General features: G+C 37.5%; 1 protein-coding gene across 1 annotated transcript in view; it reads right to left on the bottom strand.

Annotated features, from left to right (window-relative positions):
- The window catches only part of ROS1 (ROS proto-oncogene 1, receptor tyrosine kinase), a 67,930-nt gene that overhangs the window by 32,542 nt on the left and 16,929 nt on the right, over nucleotides 1–18,459 (bottom strand). Inside the window, exons 14-29 of the mRNA XM_021555496.3 lie at nucleotides 18,223–18,435; nucleotides 17,240–17,350; nucleotides 16,576–16,757; nucleotides 15,419–15,610; nucleotides 10,867–10,967; nucleotides 9,094–9,308; nucleotides 8,513–8,685; nucleotides 7,791–7,944; nucleotides 6,771–7,033; nucleotides 5,916–5,979; nucleotides 5,109–5,311; nucleotides 4,464–4,675; nucleotides 3,800–4,083; nucleotides 2,831–3,007; nucleotides 765–982; nucleotides 133–274 (exon numbers count right to left, since the gene is read on the bottom strand). Coding sequence (XP_021411171.2) covers nucleotides 133–274; nucleotides 765–982; nucleotides 2,831–3,007; nucleotides 3,800–4,083; nucleotides 4,464–4,675; nucleotides 5,109–5,311; nucleotides 5,916–5,979; nucleotides 6,771–7,033; nucleotides 7,791–7,944; nucleotides 8,513–8,685; nucleotides 9,094–9,308; nucleotides 10,867–10,967; nucleotides 15,419–15,610; nucleotides 16,576–16,757; nucleotides 17,240–17,350; nucleotides 18,223–18,435 — 2,904 coding nt within the window. The remainder of the gene's footprint in view (nucleotides 1–132; nucleotides 275–764; nucleotides 983–2,830; nucleotides 3,008–3,799; nucleotides 4,084–4,463; nucleotides 4,676–5,108; nucleotides 5,312–5,915; nucleotides 5,980–6,770; nucleotides 7,034–7,790; nucleotides 7,945–8,512; nucleotides 8,686–9,093; nucleotides 9,309–10,866; nucleotides 10,968–15,418; nucleotides 15,611–16,575; nucleotides 16,758–17,239; nucleotides 17,351–18,222; nucleotides 18,436–18,459) is intronic.

Raw genomic sequence — 18,459 nt, 5'->3', positions numbered from 1 at the left:
AAATTCATCAAGTCTGCTTGTCAAAACCTTGTGAAGATCTACACTTTCTGATTTGCAACCCAAACTTGCATACACCTTTCTCTAACTGAGATGAGAACTCTGTTCAAATTCAGAATAAAATACGAAACAAACCTCCATAGAGAGTTGTACCAACTGTGCCTTCTCCCACAGGCAGCACTTCCTCATCTGAATAGTAGTTTTTCACTGCAATTTGTATGGCATAACTTGAAAATGGTTGTAGGTTGTCTAAGACAGCAACAGGACCCTGATATTCCTATAAGTGAAAACCAGATAATAAATACGCATTCTTAGAAAAGAGAGTCATATGTCAACCCAATCACCTGTCAATGAACTGTGTGCTTAAAATGTAATACAGTAGTGTTCTTGCATTGTAATACACTTTAGTGTTTGAAAAAAGAATGTTAGAATCACAGTTTCAGTAATAGGCCCCTACAGAAAAGAAAGCACATAGCAAAAAAAAGACAAAAAGTGGGGGTGGTTCTTGCACAAAGGAATCTACCACTTACCAAATACCACAGAGAAAGGGCAATTACTTTTGGGATGTAGAAATGGAAAAACTCACTGACAGAAAGCTACAGAATGGTTCATAAAATCACTATGATTTTTAGAGACACTATGAAGTTGTCCCTTGGGTACTTCATTATAAATCACTTTAAGTGATATCACTTTATATCACTTTAAGTGATGTCACATTCCCTGTTTATGGATGATGTCCCATGCATTTCTGTGTGAAGTAGCCATACCAATGTTTTTTGCTGTGGAGCAGACAAACATTGTCTTGAGTTCCTGCAGATGTTTGTCATTTGTCTGGAAAATACCAGGTACGTCGGTGTAGGTTGGGATATGCCAGGGCAGAGCTGATGTGGCGTGACAGATGGCAAGCTCAATGTAAAACTGGTGTTAGTCATAGCAAGGATAGTAGGTTTCTCAATGTCTGGCAAGAGAATCAGGCATCTTTTATCTAGGAAAGACATCAAAAGATTAAAAATTAAGATTATGGCTGGACCAATCCAAACTTGCATGGGATTCTACCACCATTCATATGAGAAAGCATAACTACAAATTATTCTTTCTGCTCTCACAAAGAGAAACAGAAGAAAATTCCACCTGAAAGTACTTTATTTTATTACTTTCATGGACATAAAAATAGCGGTACTCAGAGAAACTCTGATTTATCTTTTACAAGATACAACTTTTAATTAAAGAATTTAGGTTCTTCTTGAAGTAAAAGGTGTAGTTTGTACAATTTGGTACATCTTTGTAGCAAATTGTAGTTGCTGTGTTGTCAGGGCAATACATACAGATGAGCCCAAACTTGCCTGTTACAAGAAAGAATGATATGGCTCATAGACATTGCCTTTCTTTAGTAATGAAATGTTATCTGTTTTTAATTCCAAACAGCTTTCCATATGTAATGTAACAACAGATAATGAGAGACAAATCTGGGAGGTAGAAAAGGAGTCTGGAGGGAGAAAACAATAGAAAACTATACTGACAGTTACTGAAAGGTAACAAAAGAAAATTCCTCATCACTTGATGTACTTTCAAAAAAAAATTAAAATAAATTGAATGGACTTCCCGCTAAGAAGGAGGAAATTTAGGCTTGTGCACAGGGAAGAAGGTACAAGGACCAGTTCTTGCCATTCGGCCACAACTGACCTCATAGTTAAGATCTTTTCTCCCAAAGTGAGCAACCTTGCCATTGCTACCAAAGTCAGGTTCATGCATCTTCCTCCAAATATATTTGCAGGTGTCAATGTAAATTAGAAAATCTTTGTGGGGATCTCTGGATAGAAATAATCCATTTGGACTGATATTTGGTTCTTCCCTTTCTGGACCAGCCAAGCCTGGAGCTCTTGCAGGAAACCCTGTCCCTGAGGATAGGGATTGGCACTTTCTGTACCAGGGCCAAACCAGGCTCCTACACCAAAGCCAAGACCACACAGATCTCATGAGAACAAATATGCCCAGAGTGTTGGCAAGAATAGCCTGAGCATTGGTCAGAGCAGCCACAGGCAGGCATGACTGTACCAGCTACTCAAAATAATGTGATTTTTTTTTATTTCAAAGAAGTTAATCTTGTTAAAATATTCACTTGTATATTTGCCAGGTTTTCTATGCAAAATTGGAGTTCAATAATAATTTTTAATATATTCATCATGCTAGTAGCTGTTCTAAACCTCTGGATTTACAAAGATAATCCCTATAGGTACCATGAATCCTAATTTTCTATTAAAACTAATGTTTTATTTATTTCATTATCATTCTACAATGATTTGTTTAAAATATTAGAAGTTCTAAGTGAAGCCTGGGTCTACTATAATGTAACCTGTCATCTCCTGGGTACTTAATTATAAATCACTTTAATAAGCAGAGCTCTTATCTCTTTATCTTTGGAAGGACAGACATTTGTTTTAGTTTTATATACTTGTGAACAAACTCAGAAATCTGTGTCAAAATAGGGATCTCTATTGAAGTCTTGCTACAACACTCTGGAACATATTAGCTCTTTTTCTGTGCTGTAATATGCACCACCTTTTCTAAATCTCCATGCCTGATGCTCCTTTGAAAATAGGGATAGTTTGGCATTAACAAACAGGGGAAATATTAATCATTGTGACCTTCCATTGTATCCAACACAAGGCCAGTCCTTACATTCATCCTTTTTAAAATGTGCAAATGATTTCTCTGCAGCAAGTACCTGAATCCATGAAGCATAAATACTTTACATAAATACACATCTGCAACTTAAATACATGCTCTGATAGAAACTGGTTACATTCACAAAACAAGCCCAAATCCCCTCTACCTGGATATGATTGTGCTGCTGAGCTGTAAGCTAAGATTTTCAGTGTGTGGTTTGCTCTCTTGTGAAGAAAGTGTCTTCTGCTTTCTTTATTTGCTAGCCAAATTTCAGTGTACTCCTTTGTTTCAACAGTCCAGTATATAAATGTCTTATCTGCAGTCAAGCTGCCAATTTTATTACCTGTGGGAAAACACTGGATTAATAAATTTTATAGTCAGCCCTGATGAGATGATTTTACAAGAACAGATGGGTGCTTGTATTCAGAGTGAGTCAATATAGCCATCTTGGCCATACCATATCCTCAATGACCTCCCCTTGAGAAGAGATTTCTGATATTTTTCAATAGGTCTCACGAAGCTGACACTGTTATTCCAATTTACAGGTGTAGATTTGAAGGTGTTTAACTCGCATAATTATGAGAACTGCTATTCAATTAACAAACAAAAGAAATAAAACACGAAAGCAAGAGCTGTGTAAAGAAACTTTGATCTTTTTTTTCCAAGATAAAAACCACCATAATCTGCCATCTCTCAGAAACAACTAAGGTAGTTCATCTGGTAGCAGAGCAGCTTTACCAGCACGCCTCCAAAACTGAGCTGACAACTGAGCAACCAAGAGTAAGTGTTATTATCACAAGAAGTGAAGCATGGATAACTTGTCATACAAGACCCTACCTGTGTGAAGTACCTTCCCCACATAATGAAGTCTGCAATGCCATTTTCAGGTATAAGTTGCTGCTGTATCTTTTCATTGAGATAAACTGCAATAGGTGTAGCTAATACAAAACCCTAGCAAAATAATGTGTTAACATCCTAAGTGAAATCTATTGACAAGCAGCACTTGAGGCCGTAGCATTTCTTTTATATCTTACTAGAATAGGCACTTGTGTCAGTAAACATCTTCACACTACTCTTTCTCCTAGTTTGTATGAACAGGGTACACAAACTACCTAGAAAAATAAGATACTCAGACCTTGAATACTTGGTATTTTGATAGTTCTCCAGCAGTGGCAAGCATCCACATCTGAGGCCCAAATTTCATCTCCTCCTCTGATGAAAAGCAGCTGGGGATTTTTTGAGTCAGACAGATCTATACTCATAGGTCTTCCTAGCTCTGCTTCTGTGACATTACAGGTGCAGTAGTTCCTTGTCTTTTCTACCAAGCTGTGTCCCAAGATGTGCTGCATGGTGTTGTTCAGAATATCATAATAAAACATGTGGCTGCCATTGTCAAACTCTTCCATCCAGTACAAGCGGCTATCAAAGAAAATGCATCGCTTTCAGTAGGAAAACTTCAACATTACCAATCTAAATGCAAATTCTGGTTAAAATGCTTACTGTAAGAAAATTGTTGTCTGGTGCTGACTTTAATTTGCATTACTCGTATAGAAGAACCTATCAGTATTTAAGCATAATTCGAAATCTTTACTCAAACACAGACATCTTTTTGAAATCAGATATGTCCAAGCTCAACTAGCAGTACTGAAATGTCACTACATCCAAAAAATTTCTGAGAGTTACCAATGCCAAAACTCATCCACTATAAAAAGTTCTTTTTGGTCCTTAACAGTTCAAGTTCTATGAAAATCATGTATAAAATATGCTTTTAAAAAAGTTATTAGTAGTGTGTGCCTTACCTTAAGAAAGGATATGATAACAGAGATGATACAGTTGAATTACTTTTGCTGAGCTGCTTGTTCAAGGCTTTTAGAGATTTTTCCTTGAGCTCAAGATCAATCAAAAATATTTGAGTTTCATTCTGTGGTGTTTTCAGGGCAACAAAGAGATGTCTTGCAATCCAGTCAACTGTGATGGCTGTGACATTGTGAAGATGCACATCTTTGAAAAACTTAAGAAAAAAAATTTAAAAGAAGAGATTTTTCCAACCTGATGTTAAGACATTATGAAAACCAATTTTTTTCTGGAAGAAAAATATCTACTTGGGAAGTAGAAGTCAAAATACAAAGGTGTATCATGGATTGGCAATATCTTTAGAGAAATCAAAACTATTGTTTCACAAATATCAGTTGTTGCTTCCATATTCTTGAAATTAGAATGATGAGAATAAAATAAAATAAAATAAATTAAAATAAAATAAAATAAAATAAAATAAAATAAAATAAAATAAAATAAATAAAATAAAATAAAATAAAATAAAATAAAATAATAAAATGTGATACAAAATACAAATTTCAGTTGGCTATAAAATAATGGAAAAATAATGGTCACATAATGTTAATTTTCCTAGATTCTCTCAAGTAAGGGAGTGAACAAAGGACTACCTGAAACATTGAAGCGTTCTGTATATTCAGAATAAAAAGAGAATCTTCAGTGACATAGTATGCTTTGTCATCATTAGCAGTATAACAGATGTCCTTTACATTAGTCTTGGCTGAAAGTTCCCATTTGGTATGACCACTGTCTATGTCAGTAAGAAACAACTTGTTGGCAGAAATCGTTATTAGAGTTGGGATAGGGAAAATATCTGGAAGGAAAAGGGCACAGCACAGTTACCAAAATAACCCAAACCCATCCTAGGTAAACACAGTTGTTCATAAAGAAAGCAAGTATGAGATACAAATAAACAATGGGTCTGAACTTATTATACTTGGTTGCATGCCACAGTAAATAAATAAAATAATGAGATGCCCTTTTGTCATCACAGTTAAACTACTAAGATATTTTCAGTGTCATTGTGAATGCTCACCTAACAAATTTAAGCACAGTAAAACAGATTTGTTCATTACATTACCTTTAACAGCCAAAGTAGAAACTTATTAAGATCTCTAGCAGTATACAGATTACAGGTGAAAACCTACTGTTCCATGCTAGCCTGGACTGGCACAGAAAAGGTAATTTAGTATTGTTTTGAGGAAAGACTTGAAATTCCCAAAATTTAGTCTAATGATAAGGAATGTGTTAATCTTTCATATCAGAGGATGATGTATCATGGTATCATTTCCTCCTATGTGTCTGCTTTATGTTACATAAAATGTTGGAGGCTATATATCAGATTGCCAAAACCTTGTACTGTCATTTTCACCAGCTATTGCACACAAACCATGAGATGGCAACTAAATCATCCATACCTGATGAATTCTTCTCTGCCATATCAGACATAGGTCCTGGACCTACAGAGGTGAAGGCCTGCACCTGTGGGACAGGAGATTGATACTTATGTAAAGTAACAGCAAAACTCACTGCCTTTGAGGGCCTGTAGGGTCAATAGAGACAAAATCCCTGCCTGCTCATCTAGGAACATAAGCGTGTGCTCTGACATAAGGCTGTGTTGGTTAGCTCAAAGCCTACTTTCAAGTTGAGACCGAGGCTATGAAGAGAACTTTAAGCAGTGGCCCAAAGATTGACAATCCATGCTGCATCTAAAAATTGGAGCTAAAAGGACTCTAGGCAGTCTTTTTGTTTCCTTTCCCAGCCTGGAAATCCCTACTATTGCAACAAACATGGTGTTCTCTCTTATTTGCATCTGGTCTGTTACATGCTCTCATGCTTTTAACTTATCTTTCAAGCACACATAATGTCTGTTCCAAAACTTTATCCCAATGAAAATATGAGCTCTTGACAAGTTTTGAACTGGAAGTCTCTTTCCATGGAAGCCACATGAGTTCTTGAATTTCTCAAACTGTGGCTCTGTTCAAAAGGCCTGTCACTCTCCACCAGTCAGGTGAATCTTGTGTTCAACTTGCAGTTTCTAGCAATGGCTTGGGGAAATCTCTAGAAAAGTTTCTTTTGGGCTTCACCATTAAGTGAACAACATGATACACAGAGAGGTTAAGCCAGGTATCCATGGGTGAGTCAGCAAATCAGGAGTTCTACAAGCAGAAACCACAAGCTCTTGCCCCAAGCCATAAAAACATCTCCCAGGCAAACACATTAGACTGCACAGATAACATCTAGCACGAGACAAGCTTAGTAATTTTTCATACCTGAAACCTTACTGTGAGGCTGGGAAGCACATCTTTGAGAGAAAACTGCATCTGGGTGGGTTTAACATTGCTTTCAATCCACTCCATGAAAGTGCCAGCAGTGCTGCTCTGATTCACTATCTGATAGTAAACGCTGAACTGCATCAATATTCCATTATCCCTTTCAGGTCTGTCCCACCTGAACTCCACAAGGACTTTACCATCACTTCCATGTAGGCTATTTTGTAACACATATATTCTAGGGTTCCTAGGGGCTGAAGGAACTGTATAAAAATAAAAATAAAATACACAGAACAAAATACTCCTGTTAAAACACAAACCCTACCCCACAACTAACGCTACAGAAGGTTATCTAAAACTTAATGGTTGTTCCTTTTTGTTTTTCATTGTTGTGAAGCTATCTGATTTTTACTTACCTAGCCAAAAGAAAGAGCAGTATAAACAGGAAGAAAATGCACTCCTGCACTGAGACTGGGACATATTTATTTTGCCAAGTCCTGTATGTAACTATGGGGCTGTAAAAATTTTTATAACACGGAGCATATTCTATCCCATCTCCTATTCACTTTAAAATCTACTGCATCTTGTAAGCTTTTTCAGTGCTTCAGTCACTCAGCACTGTATTTTTGCTAGCTTAATTTTGACATGCATAAGAGCAAAACTAAATACTGAAGCAAGAGTAAAATGTGCATAACGTCATTTAAAAAATCTAAGATATTGCATGCAGCCTTTCATGTTCACTGTAATCAATTCAGTTTCTCTTTCTTGCTCATAGTCACAGGCACATGCTGGATGTATTGTGCCGCATTTTCTGTTCTGAATTCAATTACTTCAATTGTCTGCATTTATGTATGCAATTGATGATTGCCAAAGATACTCAGAAACACGTCCTTGCAACTCTGCCTGCAGCTAGCTATCTCTGAAAACTGCTCATCCTTCACCAGGATTTCACTTGCTGACATTGAGCTGCTCCCAGTACCCACTACACATGAGGAACAGGATGTAAAATTTTAGTAGTACCTCCTTCAGGGGCTCGAAGGGATACGGATGTCATTGGTGCCTTGCCCCAGTATGTGTACGGAGTGACAGTAAAATCAAAGAGTGCAAATGGCTCCAACCAATCTACTCGGTAGGATGGAACTGTCAGATTATGGGGGTGAAGGCATCCTTCACTCTCGAGAGCCTGCAAATGAAATGAAACAGAACAAAATAAAGCAAGACATTTTTTCCTGCTCAAAAGGCCTTCAGAAAATTCCCTCACCAAACTGGTCACCTAAATCAAAACACAGCTTCCTCTTCCTGTGAGTGGTCATTGTTGCACCAGCTCCTGTGGCACTATAGTGATGGGTAGCGATGTGCCTGAAATCTACCCTTTGAATTTAAAGTAGAGCTTGCCAAATGCACTGAAGGGGGGATGAAGGCTAGATTTAACATTCAAGCAAAGCCTGTCCCACTGTCATCTCAGGGGACACTTCTTTCTCTGAGTTACTGTGAGAGGTTTTCTCATGAATTTTTGATCACTGTGATCTCTTTGCCTGGCTATTCACATCCCAGCCACTAGCCCAGAGCCACTGCTAACTGCAGTGGTGGAGAAACTGGACAACTTGCACTGTGTTCGCAATTTAGTTTGATTCTTGACCAATTTGTAAATGCCAAAGAAGAAACAAACTCCATTTCTTTTTAAAAATAAATGCATAAGCAAGTAAATGCAGTAATACATGTAGATTAGAGGGAGGGATTGCATCAATTATCCTCACTTGTAGAGCTTTTGATCCCACGCAGTAAAAGACAGTTCCCCATTCCACCTTTGTGGAGGGACTCCAAGTGATGTGGAAACTTGTGGAATTTCCTTTAATTCTGAAAGAAGACTCTGGCACTGAATCTGGAATCACTTTTGGCGTACAAGAAAAATTTCCTGTCCATAAACAGAAGAAACAATAATAATCTAAGGAATGTGAGGAATAGGTAGACTATTCAAATGTGACTTTGAATGTGAAAGTAAATCCTGTAAGCCAATATTAAATAGAACCAATAAATAATATAAACACATATTCTTTTTAGCCATATGTATACCATCAGCTTTTATAATTGCATATTATCCTGATATATTTATCAGGTTATATATATATATATATATATATATATATATATACAGATATCAGGTGTATCCTGATATATTTATTAATAAGTTATTAATATATTTATTAATAGGTTTCTCTTGTCCTTATCTTTTGTCAAATGCCTATAGAATTTCAAGAATGAAGAATTTCAGGCTGACAGTGAATACCTTTATTGAGGCATTTAGATAAAGAAAATACTGTACCTGGCAAAGGTTTAAGTGATGCCTGAACAAGGGTAAAGGCTGTAAACTGTGCTGGTTGTGAGAAGGGAATGCTAAGGCTCTGATTGACTTCCTGGACTGTAATGAACTGAAGCCTATTAATCCAGAACAGACGACCACTGTAGTATTCCAGTGCACCATGAGATATTTCTGACGTACTCCATGCTGCAAATTCCGTGATGATGGCATTACTACAACTGTGGAAACACATATGAAATTAGCAAACTGATAGCCCACATGTAGAGGAAACAGATTTATGCAATGTTTGACATATTGTTAAGTTTCTTATAATTCAAGTTCTTAATACTTATAATTCAAATTCTAAAATGCAGGAGGCAGGAAGTCAAATCAAAAATTTTTCTTTAAGCTCTGTAAAGCAGAACACTTTTCAGAATATGAGGCACTGCAGAAAGAACAAAAATACGTTCATTTCCTTTATTTCACTGGAAAACAATTATAAAATGGTTTAAAATTCTGCTGCATAGATGCAGAAAAATGAGTACTTTGAAGTCAGCCCACCTTCTCTCAGCAATTCCACTGAAACAGTGAAGTCTACCTCAGAGCATGAGATTCATTCTACTTCACTGCATCAGGAACCCAAATTTTTTGACCCTGCTAGTTTCCTTCCTTATTTACTAAGATCTATTAACATTTTTCTTCACTGGGTTTACTGGTGATTTAATCTGCATTGTATATTGTATGTCAAAACTTACAGGCCTTTTTAGGTCCCAATTTATCTTGGTAAGAGGCATCATTTTGCCATCTCAGAAATGTCTTTGAGTTTAGACACATGTCATCCAAAACAAATTTGGAAAAGCTTTGGTACACCATCAGGTCCATTAGGATGGATCACTTCTAATCTCTGTATTCTGGCATGTCAGGGACAGTGATTTATGGCTGCCACTTGGTTCATAATGGAGCTGTATGTTCCAGCTAAAACTAATCAACATATTTTGATTCTTTGAGTGTTTACCATTAATCATAGCAAGTCTATCTAAAGCCAGTCTAGAAAATTCATCTGATTCCACACAAAGCCAGCCTGCAACATTATGGGCACATATAAATACAGATGCTGCTCAATTAAGTTTAAACAGTTTAATCTGATGCTTGGAAAAAAATTAATATAATCCCATTCTCCATATGGAAGGGAGCAAAAACGCAGTTTCACAAACTCCTATGCATTATACACTTTGCACTTAGAGAAAAAACACCGTTTTTTCTCAAGGCTTTAGTATATGATCAAGCTTATCCATAAACATTGTTTGTTATGTTTTGTCTTATTGAACTTTGCCTTTCTGGAGTTATGCAGCCATTTCACGTTCAGGATGATCAAGAGGAAAGCAAGCTGAGTACTGTTTGCTCAGGTGAGAAAGTGGTGTCAGTTCAAGTCCTGAGATTCATGAAAGATGAGCCAGTTACAGAGCTCCAGGCACTTGGAAACTGTCAAGTGTTGTAAATGCCAAGATAAAATAAACAATAAGCAGCAATTATTTCCTAAAGCTAAGTCTAAAAATCGATGAGCATGACCTCAGTTCAGCTGAGGTTCCATACCTTGTTTCTCCCACTGTAAAATTGTGTTACCAACCACCACAACATGTAGTTTGCCATCAGCTAGACATGATCATTAGCCCTTCTTTTTGTTTATTGTTAAATTAGTAAATATTGTTCCCAGCACTGGACAACATTTTTTTCTTAAAGAGTATGAAAAAATCTAGGAAATACAGACTTTCTTATTTCTGCTATACATTTACTTACCCTTCTTTGCAGAGAGAAGCTCTGTATAGGTTTAGACATAGACTATCTTGCACAAGCCAGTAAAGAAAACCATAGGTGAGATCCAAAGTTACACCAACCACCTAAGTAAAAACAGTCCAGATAGCAATTTGAACATGTCTTCACTTCTGAGATAAGCACCCTTAGGCATAACAGTTGTCTAGACAACATCATGAGTAGCTCTTTAATGGCAAAAATAGCATTACTACCATGAATGTTTATTCTAACACAAAAAGAGATAGCACTAGAAAATAATCAGGTCCTTGGTGAACAACTATTTATAGCAGCTGATGATTTTCTAGATAACATTTTTCAACACCTGTCACAGTGTTCATCCCTGGAGTGTCTGAGTACCTCAAATATGATGGCAATAGCATTTCAAGTGCTTAGTGGAAATACCTATCAAAATCTCCAAAATACCTCTGGTATTTTAACATTCTTTGTCTGAAACAGGTGGGTGACATCGAGTCTGAAAGTCAGAATCACCTTTTGAAAAAAGTATTTCAGGTCCTTTGTCTTCGCCTTCCAGCTTTGATTTAATACATAAACAGTTAAAATGTTGCATTACTTATGGAAAATATATGCAAAAATTTAATTCATTTATTTGATTAGGCAGGAAATTTGAATATTTAAATTTCTGTAAATAATTTATTATTAAATAAAGCACGGGAGGAAATTAAACAATCTTCCTGTTCATTGCTTCAGTGTTTCATCTTCCTTTAAGGGAGGTGAAAGATTTGTTGTCTCTTTTTAATAGGATCTAATATTCAAAATAGATTTTTCTTGTTTCTGCAGTAAACAACAGATTCAATACCATATGCAACAGTAATAAAAATCAGACATTTAATAATCTGTTCTGTGAATAAAAAAGAATTTGCTTCCATAAGTTAGTCTGCTAAATGTTATCAAGTTTAGTCTATTTTATATCATTAGCACAGCTAACAAGTTGTTTGGGGCCTCTCTGAACATGTTTTCCAGCAGCTCTCAAACTTCTCATGCAAACACTAGTCATAACTATTCTCTTATAAGCTTAAATTTCCATTATGTATGTAAGTGGAACAGCCTTTTTCCCCCTAACTCTTCATTAATAAACTGCAGAAGATGATGACAGGAAAGCAAATGCTATATCACTTAGTTGTCTGTTGCTCCTTATGCAATCACATTCTTGACATATTTCTGTTGACATTGTATGTCAGAAAATCAAGGTTTGAATGATTGCTCCTGTAGGTTGTCCTGTTAAAAATATCTCACAGCGTGTATGTGCCCAAGTGTATATTTAGTCAGTGTGCTATATTTTATCCCATTTACCTATTCTCCCTCCCATGCTCAACACCAAAAGACATCTTCCTGAATTTATGTTGCTTTTTTGAACATTTGGGTCCTTCTTCCTTGCCCCATTTTTTTTTCTGCAAATATTACATTTTCCTATAGATGTGTCCATCTTCTTTATCCTGACCCCTGCATCATCATTATTAAAAGAAAAATAAATATTTGTACTATTCATTTTCAGGAGTTAGGCATTAGTTTAACACCTCTCTTCTCTGATGCTTCAAAAACAGGCCAGCACTTCCCAGCTCATGAGAGGTACTAGTCTCTGGGCACGACATGTATTTGTGATGGCGTAATGTAACTGAACATCATGAGAAGCAGGATAAACTTAGTTATTTGAAATACCCTTTGACTAAAAAAATTGAAACCACACCTAAAGGATCCTGGCCTCACTTCCATATAATGCACTGTGTTGCTCCCTTATAAAACTACTTTTGTTCTAGCCACACTGTACAGTGTAAACAACTTACTAAGAGCTTCGGAAATTCTATGCCAGATCCTAAGTTGGAATAAATCAGAGTAGGTCTGCTCAAATCAATCAAGCTCTGCCAATACACCCCAACTGAGCTAAACAACTGATCAGAAAATAAAAGGATTTTATTCCTAAATCCTTTTATTGCCATAAAAGGATTTAGTTCCTGCCAAAAAAATTAGACTTTCAAAGCTCTGCCTTTATATTTGCCATTTTACAGTAAGTTCTTCTATTCCTATTCCTAGCATTCAGATTTCAAGCTAAAAGGAAGTACAGCTACAAACTGCTGAAGATCCAGCTGAACAGCAATTCAGTATTATTAAAAACAGATGGTGAATACCAGTAAGAACCTCTTACATGGAGAACATACTTTGACTATTGGATAACAGCGATAAACTATTACATCTGTGTTTTAATACTGAAGTAAGACATGCTCTTTTCAGGTAAAGGACTTCATTGTGCAAGGAAGATACATATTACATATTGTGCAAGCATATATTTGCCTCTTGATATTTAGACAATAACAACAAGCTCAACAATTCCACTATTAAAGAATGTTGTACTGTCTTTTTTTTTTTTTTTCTGATAGTTTTATTCTGAGATTTATTTTCATAAAGAAACACCTGTCAGCTACAACTGGTCACTCCTTAATCTAGACATTTGTAGCTGGCTTTTTGCCTCAGTGCATCACAGCAGGAGGCTGAGTTCAGAAGTCAGTGCATAGATTAGGGCAGCAGAGAAGCAGGAGAGATGTTTGCTTGTAGGAGGTGTGAATAAGTGAATGGTTGAAGGCTGGTATCACTGACATAGAGAAAGGTGCAGAAAAAAAAAAAAAATGACAGGACCAGACAAGCAGTCCTGCTGCTGCCAAGGTTCTTGAAAGCAGGAACAAGAAATTTGAGGTTAGCATGAGGCAATCCAGAGAAGCAAGTAGAGAATCAAAAGAGAAGGGCAACAAAGTTGAGGTTTGCCACCTAGAATAAACTGGAACATGTTGGTCCTTTGCCACAGATCAACCAGAAGATATGTCCAAGTGTGCCGCTGAGCTTGGACAAAATATATATTTCCATGGAGGCAGTCCACACCAGCCAGCTTCTACAGAGACGTAGCGAGGCTAGTACTGGTAGATTGGTCCTTTGCAGCACAGACCTTTCTCTCATGCACAAACATTTTACAGTTCTTCTGTATGCAAGATTACAAGTATATTAGGTGGAGCACCAGAATCTGCCTTCCCTTCTTCCCAAGCCCTCATGAAAGTTAAACACCTGTGAGATTAGCTGGCCTTTTGGATTATTAATTCCCTTTCATGGACTAAACCAGGCCTTTTTTTATAATCAGAGAAACACCAAATTTTTTCTTTCAGGACCAGAAAGTCAGGTGTTCTGGGGAATGATACAAAGCTAACTAAGTGAGATAGGTCTCTAAAACTGAAAAGGATCTCAAATGGACAACCTGGCTTCAGGTTAAATAGGAGTAAATGTGTAGGACAGGTGGAAGGAAGGAAGGAAGGAAGGATACTAAGGCCATGACAGATCTTTTCATAAGGAGAATACTCAGTCTCAGAGTTCTTCCATTGTATAGGCAACACTAAATTCCACCTACCAAGAATGAGGTCAAATCTCACATGGTGGCAGAGGTAGGATGGATTTGGAGAAGATCAGAGTGATCTATGAGGAGTCAGCAGTGAACCAAGTTTTTAAGAGATTTGATAGGACATCAGAGAGGGGTGAATGTTGAAGAAAGGCAGTGGAGAGTTCAGCAGAGATATGAAGATTGTCTGTGCAGGCCTCGAAGCATAACAAATTGTCTCCAGGTAGGAAAAGGGAGCTAATGCACTCCCACATACTAAAGTATTTTTGGTGATCTATTGGTGGAAATAGCATCTGTATTTTCCCTCTCCTTTCTTCTTCTGCATGGGACCCATTCTCCACCCTGATACAACTAAAACAACAATGTTCCATCCCTTTTTTTCCCCCCTGTGCTGCCCAGTGACTTTACTCACTCTTGCAAGAAGCCCCCTTCTCCCTGAGGAGCTGCTCTGCTCAGCACCAGCCTCTTCACAGACCTCTGGAACCCCCCGTCAGCTTTGCACTCTTGCTTTGCTCTCTGGGGCAAAGCAAGAGTGACCAAGCTGGGGCCAGGCCTGTGTCTGACTTGGGCAAGGGATAGAGAGGATGGGGAAGGGAGGTGGACTGGGGAAGGAGAGCCTTGACAATCCTCAGGGTGTTGAACTTGCTGCTCCTGCCTCCACATGAGGGATAGGATCAGGCAGGATGGAGACTGCTGGTGGCAGAAGTGGCACCTTCACCAGCACTGTGGCAGCAAAAGCAGCAGCAAGCTGTGCCAGGCTGCAGCAGGACCAGACACCATTCCCCTCTCTCATCACCCTGGCTAAAGCCTGTTTCTGTAACTGCACTTCTGCAACCTCAAATGCAGCCCTGGCAAGTGCTAATCCTCAAAACTGGCCCTGTCAGGTCCTGTAATCTGGGGAACATCACAAAAGAGGCAGGATGCTATGAAGCTCTGGATCCATATTTTGACGTGAAAGTCAGAAGTGGAGATTAGACTTAAATAATTTGGGAAAAAAAGAACCTTTCCCAAGTGGGAAGGAGCAGCATTACAACCACAATTTTGACAGCTATGAACACTGACTATATTCAAAAGATCTAAATACTAAAACACATACCATCCCTCCACCCCATCTCTCGCAGAAAGAAAGTAAAAATCAGTCACCTGTTTACCAGAAAACTGCAGCTGCTCTTGTAACATGAGATACTCCTCTCCATTCAGTCTTGTGCTCTCCACTGAATACATCGTGGCCCAGTACAAATAGCCATTTATTGAATCCACAACTAGATCCTTCACTGGGAACACAACATGAGCTACAACATCTATATGGCCTCCCCACAGTGATTTTCTGTAGATCTAGGGACAAAATAATTTACTTTAGCATCACATCTAAATCATCAGCTATGATCAGTTGAGTGTACATCAGTGACTTTTCCACAGCTGTTTATCAAAATGCTGTGCAATCCTTCAGCTTTCAAAGCCTAAACCTTTTGCATTCAAAGTAAAAGGATGAAGAATAACTCAAAATTATTAGTTAATTTTTGCCAGAAAATAACAAAAGAAAAAAGCTGAAATAGCTTTTTCCCTTCGCTTTCCCAGTTTTGGCAGCCTTCTGTCTGACAGAACTTCTCACCCACTTCATATTCACTATTCACAAGTGAAAATGAGGGTGCAAGGCAGTGTGAAATCTGGCCTCCTAGCTCCAGTTTTTAAAACAGCTTCTGACTTTGCACTTACAAGAAATGAAAGGCATAATTTGACAGCACTGCATAAATTAGCACTACAATTTTGAAGTCAGATACCTTTTAAATAATTCACATGTCAGTGTTCCTGATATGAGAGTGTACAAAGTGCAATTGTAATTATTTTTTAACTGCAGTGATCTGCAAAATATCACAGAGCAGAGGTCAACCTTGAAAATCTCTGTGTAAACAAATAGTGCCAAATTTGATTAAAATAAAGTCCATCTACTTCTTGGCTGAGATCAACAGGGCAGCCTCCATTTTCACTATCTTCATTTATTTTCACAATGTTGAATCCAACAAAACTGTTGATAACATGTTTGATTTGCCTCTTTTGCACCTGGTGAATTCAGTATTCTGCATTAGTGAATGTTAGTGAATATTTTATGTCAAACTTTTGTATAACTGTGGAAAATCACTTCAGGAAAGAAAGACCTCCTTGTTTTACACTATAATAGCAAAGGTCCAAATCTATCTCAGGTTGCAAGAAGTAGGGATTATTTTCCCAAATACTGCCTTACAAGTCTTTATTGTTGACTTAAGGGATTTTTTTCTTTTAAGAAATGAAGCTATACCTACCGTATTTGTTTTGCCAGCCCAATACAAGCATTGACCCAACCAGTCAAAGGCCAACATCCTTGCATTTCTGACGTCAGATACGTAAGTGTTCTCATTGATACCCTTTCTTTTGTTCAATGTCCAGGTCTGAACTTCCCCCATGGAATTAATCCAATAAAGAGTGTTATTATACCAATCGAGGTCTTGAAGAAAGAAGAAAGATGTTAAGCATTACACAAAACATTGTTTTTAAGAATAAAAAACATTCAGGCACTTCAGCTTTTTAAAAACTAATACAAATGCACAGTTAGGCTCAGCTATGTGAAGATAGATGCTTCATTATAGGAAATAATGTACATGTATTGTACATATATAGCCTGATTATTATAAATGTATGACATATATTGGGATGCTGGGGACAGATTTATTTAGTTCAGACGGTTGATTTTAGCTTTGCTGTAACTGTGGTAATGTCAGAAGGGTTTCACCAAGGATTAATTTGACTCATAAAATAGAAGAAAGGGGATGAACCCAAAGGGTTGGCTCAGTGAAGCTGCTGTACTGCACTGCATGCCTTTCAAGTCTAGAGAACTCTTATCTTTCAGTGCTGTTGGTGAAATTTATGGAGAGCTAACAAATGCCAAAAAAGTCTGTAGCTGCAGCATGCAATTTGTTTAATATGTACCTGAAACATTTCTTATATGAGGATAGAGGAGTTCTCCTTGCCTGTAGCTATCCAGTCGCTGCTTCCAGAGACCCTCAGGCCCTACAGCCAATATATATGGTTCTTCTTCAGCTACAAAGGAAGAAAACTGCAGTTGTGCATACCAACAAGCAATTTATGTATAATATTTGTATTTCAACAGCAGAAGTTCCTGTTTCTGGAAAGTTAAAAAAGCACCTTTAAAACTGTCCCTGCCCTAAGGAATAAAGGACAAAGAAGAAATGCATGAAAATATCATAATTTTAGAAATGCAGAGATTCAGGGCAGCTTCAGATCCAGAACAACAAAGCAATTTGGAATCCTATTAGATGCTGAAAAACCACTGTGGGTTTGGACCTGCCCTTACCAAAGTCAGGTAAAAGTCCTTACAAAAGTCAGGTAAAAGTCACCCTTAAGCCAGTCCAGCACCTTAAACTCAAAGCTATTTTCCCCTTGGACTTAGGTTAATTTGGGTGAACAAGGCTTCAAAAAACATTCCAAAGAATGGAAATCTCAGACATTTTGCACACATCAATTTCCCCTGATTATCTATGCTCAAATCAAGGATTTTCAGCATTTGGTGAGCTGCACTTTTCCAAGAACTGTCTTTGACCCTCAGGGCATTGCACAAACCACTTCATCATAGAAAGTTCTTTACAGAGCAATGAAAAGGGATAACACCTCTTTTACTGTATCAAAAAATATTTTTGATAGAGTATTTGCATTAGAAAAAAAGTACTAATGTTAATGCATTTTTTAATATTTAATATTATTCTTCTAGTTTGAAAATCTTACTACTTTAAATAAAAGCAAATTTACTTATCCTGTATTCTTTAATATTGCTAAGAGAAACCTTTTTGTGCCCCTTATTTTGCAGTCTTTTCCCAAACTGTGTGCCTCACTAGGTGGAAAGATTTATACACAATTAGTTCTCAATTTTTCCTGTGTGACAAAGCAATTCTCACCTTCTTCTAAAGTTGTACCTCTAAATGACTCTGACCATGGCCCTGCACCAGCAGGAGACACAGCTCTGACTGACACCTCATATGCTGTGAAGCTGGCCAGCCCCTTCACTATAAGCCTTGTGTTACTAATATTTGAGACAACCCAGTCCTCCTCAAATGGGTGATGAGATGACACTTGCACATCGTAGGTCCAGTTCTGCCAAGCAGATAAACCTGTGTGAAGCAAATAATCACGTT

The sequence above is a fragment of the Lonchura striata genome, chromosome 3, assembly GCF_046129695.1.
Source record: "Lonchura striata isolate bLonStr1 chromosome 3, bLonStr1.mat, whole genome shotgun sequence".
NCBI classification, from domain to species: Eukaryota; Metazoa; Chordata; class Aves; order Passeriformes; family Estrildidae; genus Lonchura; species Lonchura striata.
This window is presented reverse-complemented; position numbering and strand designations above follow the sequence as displayed.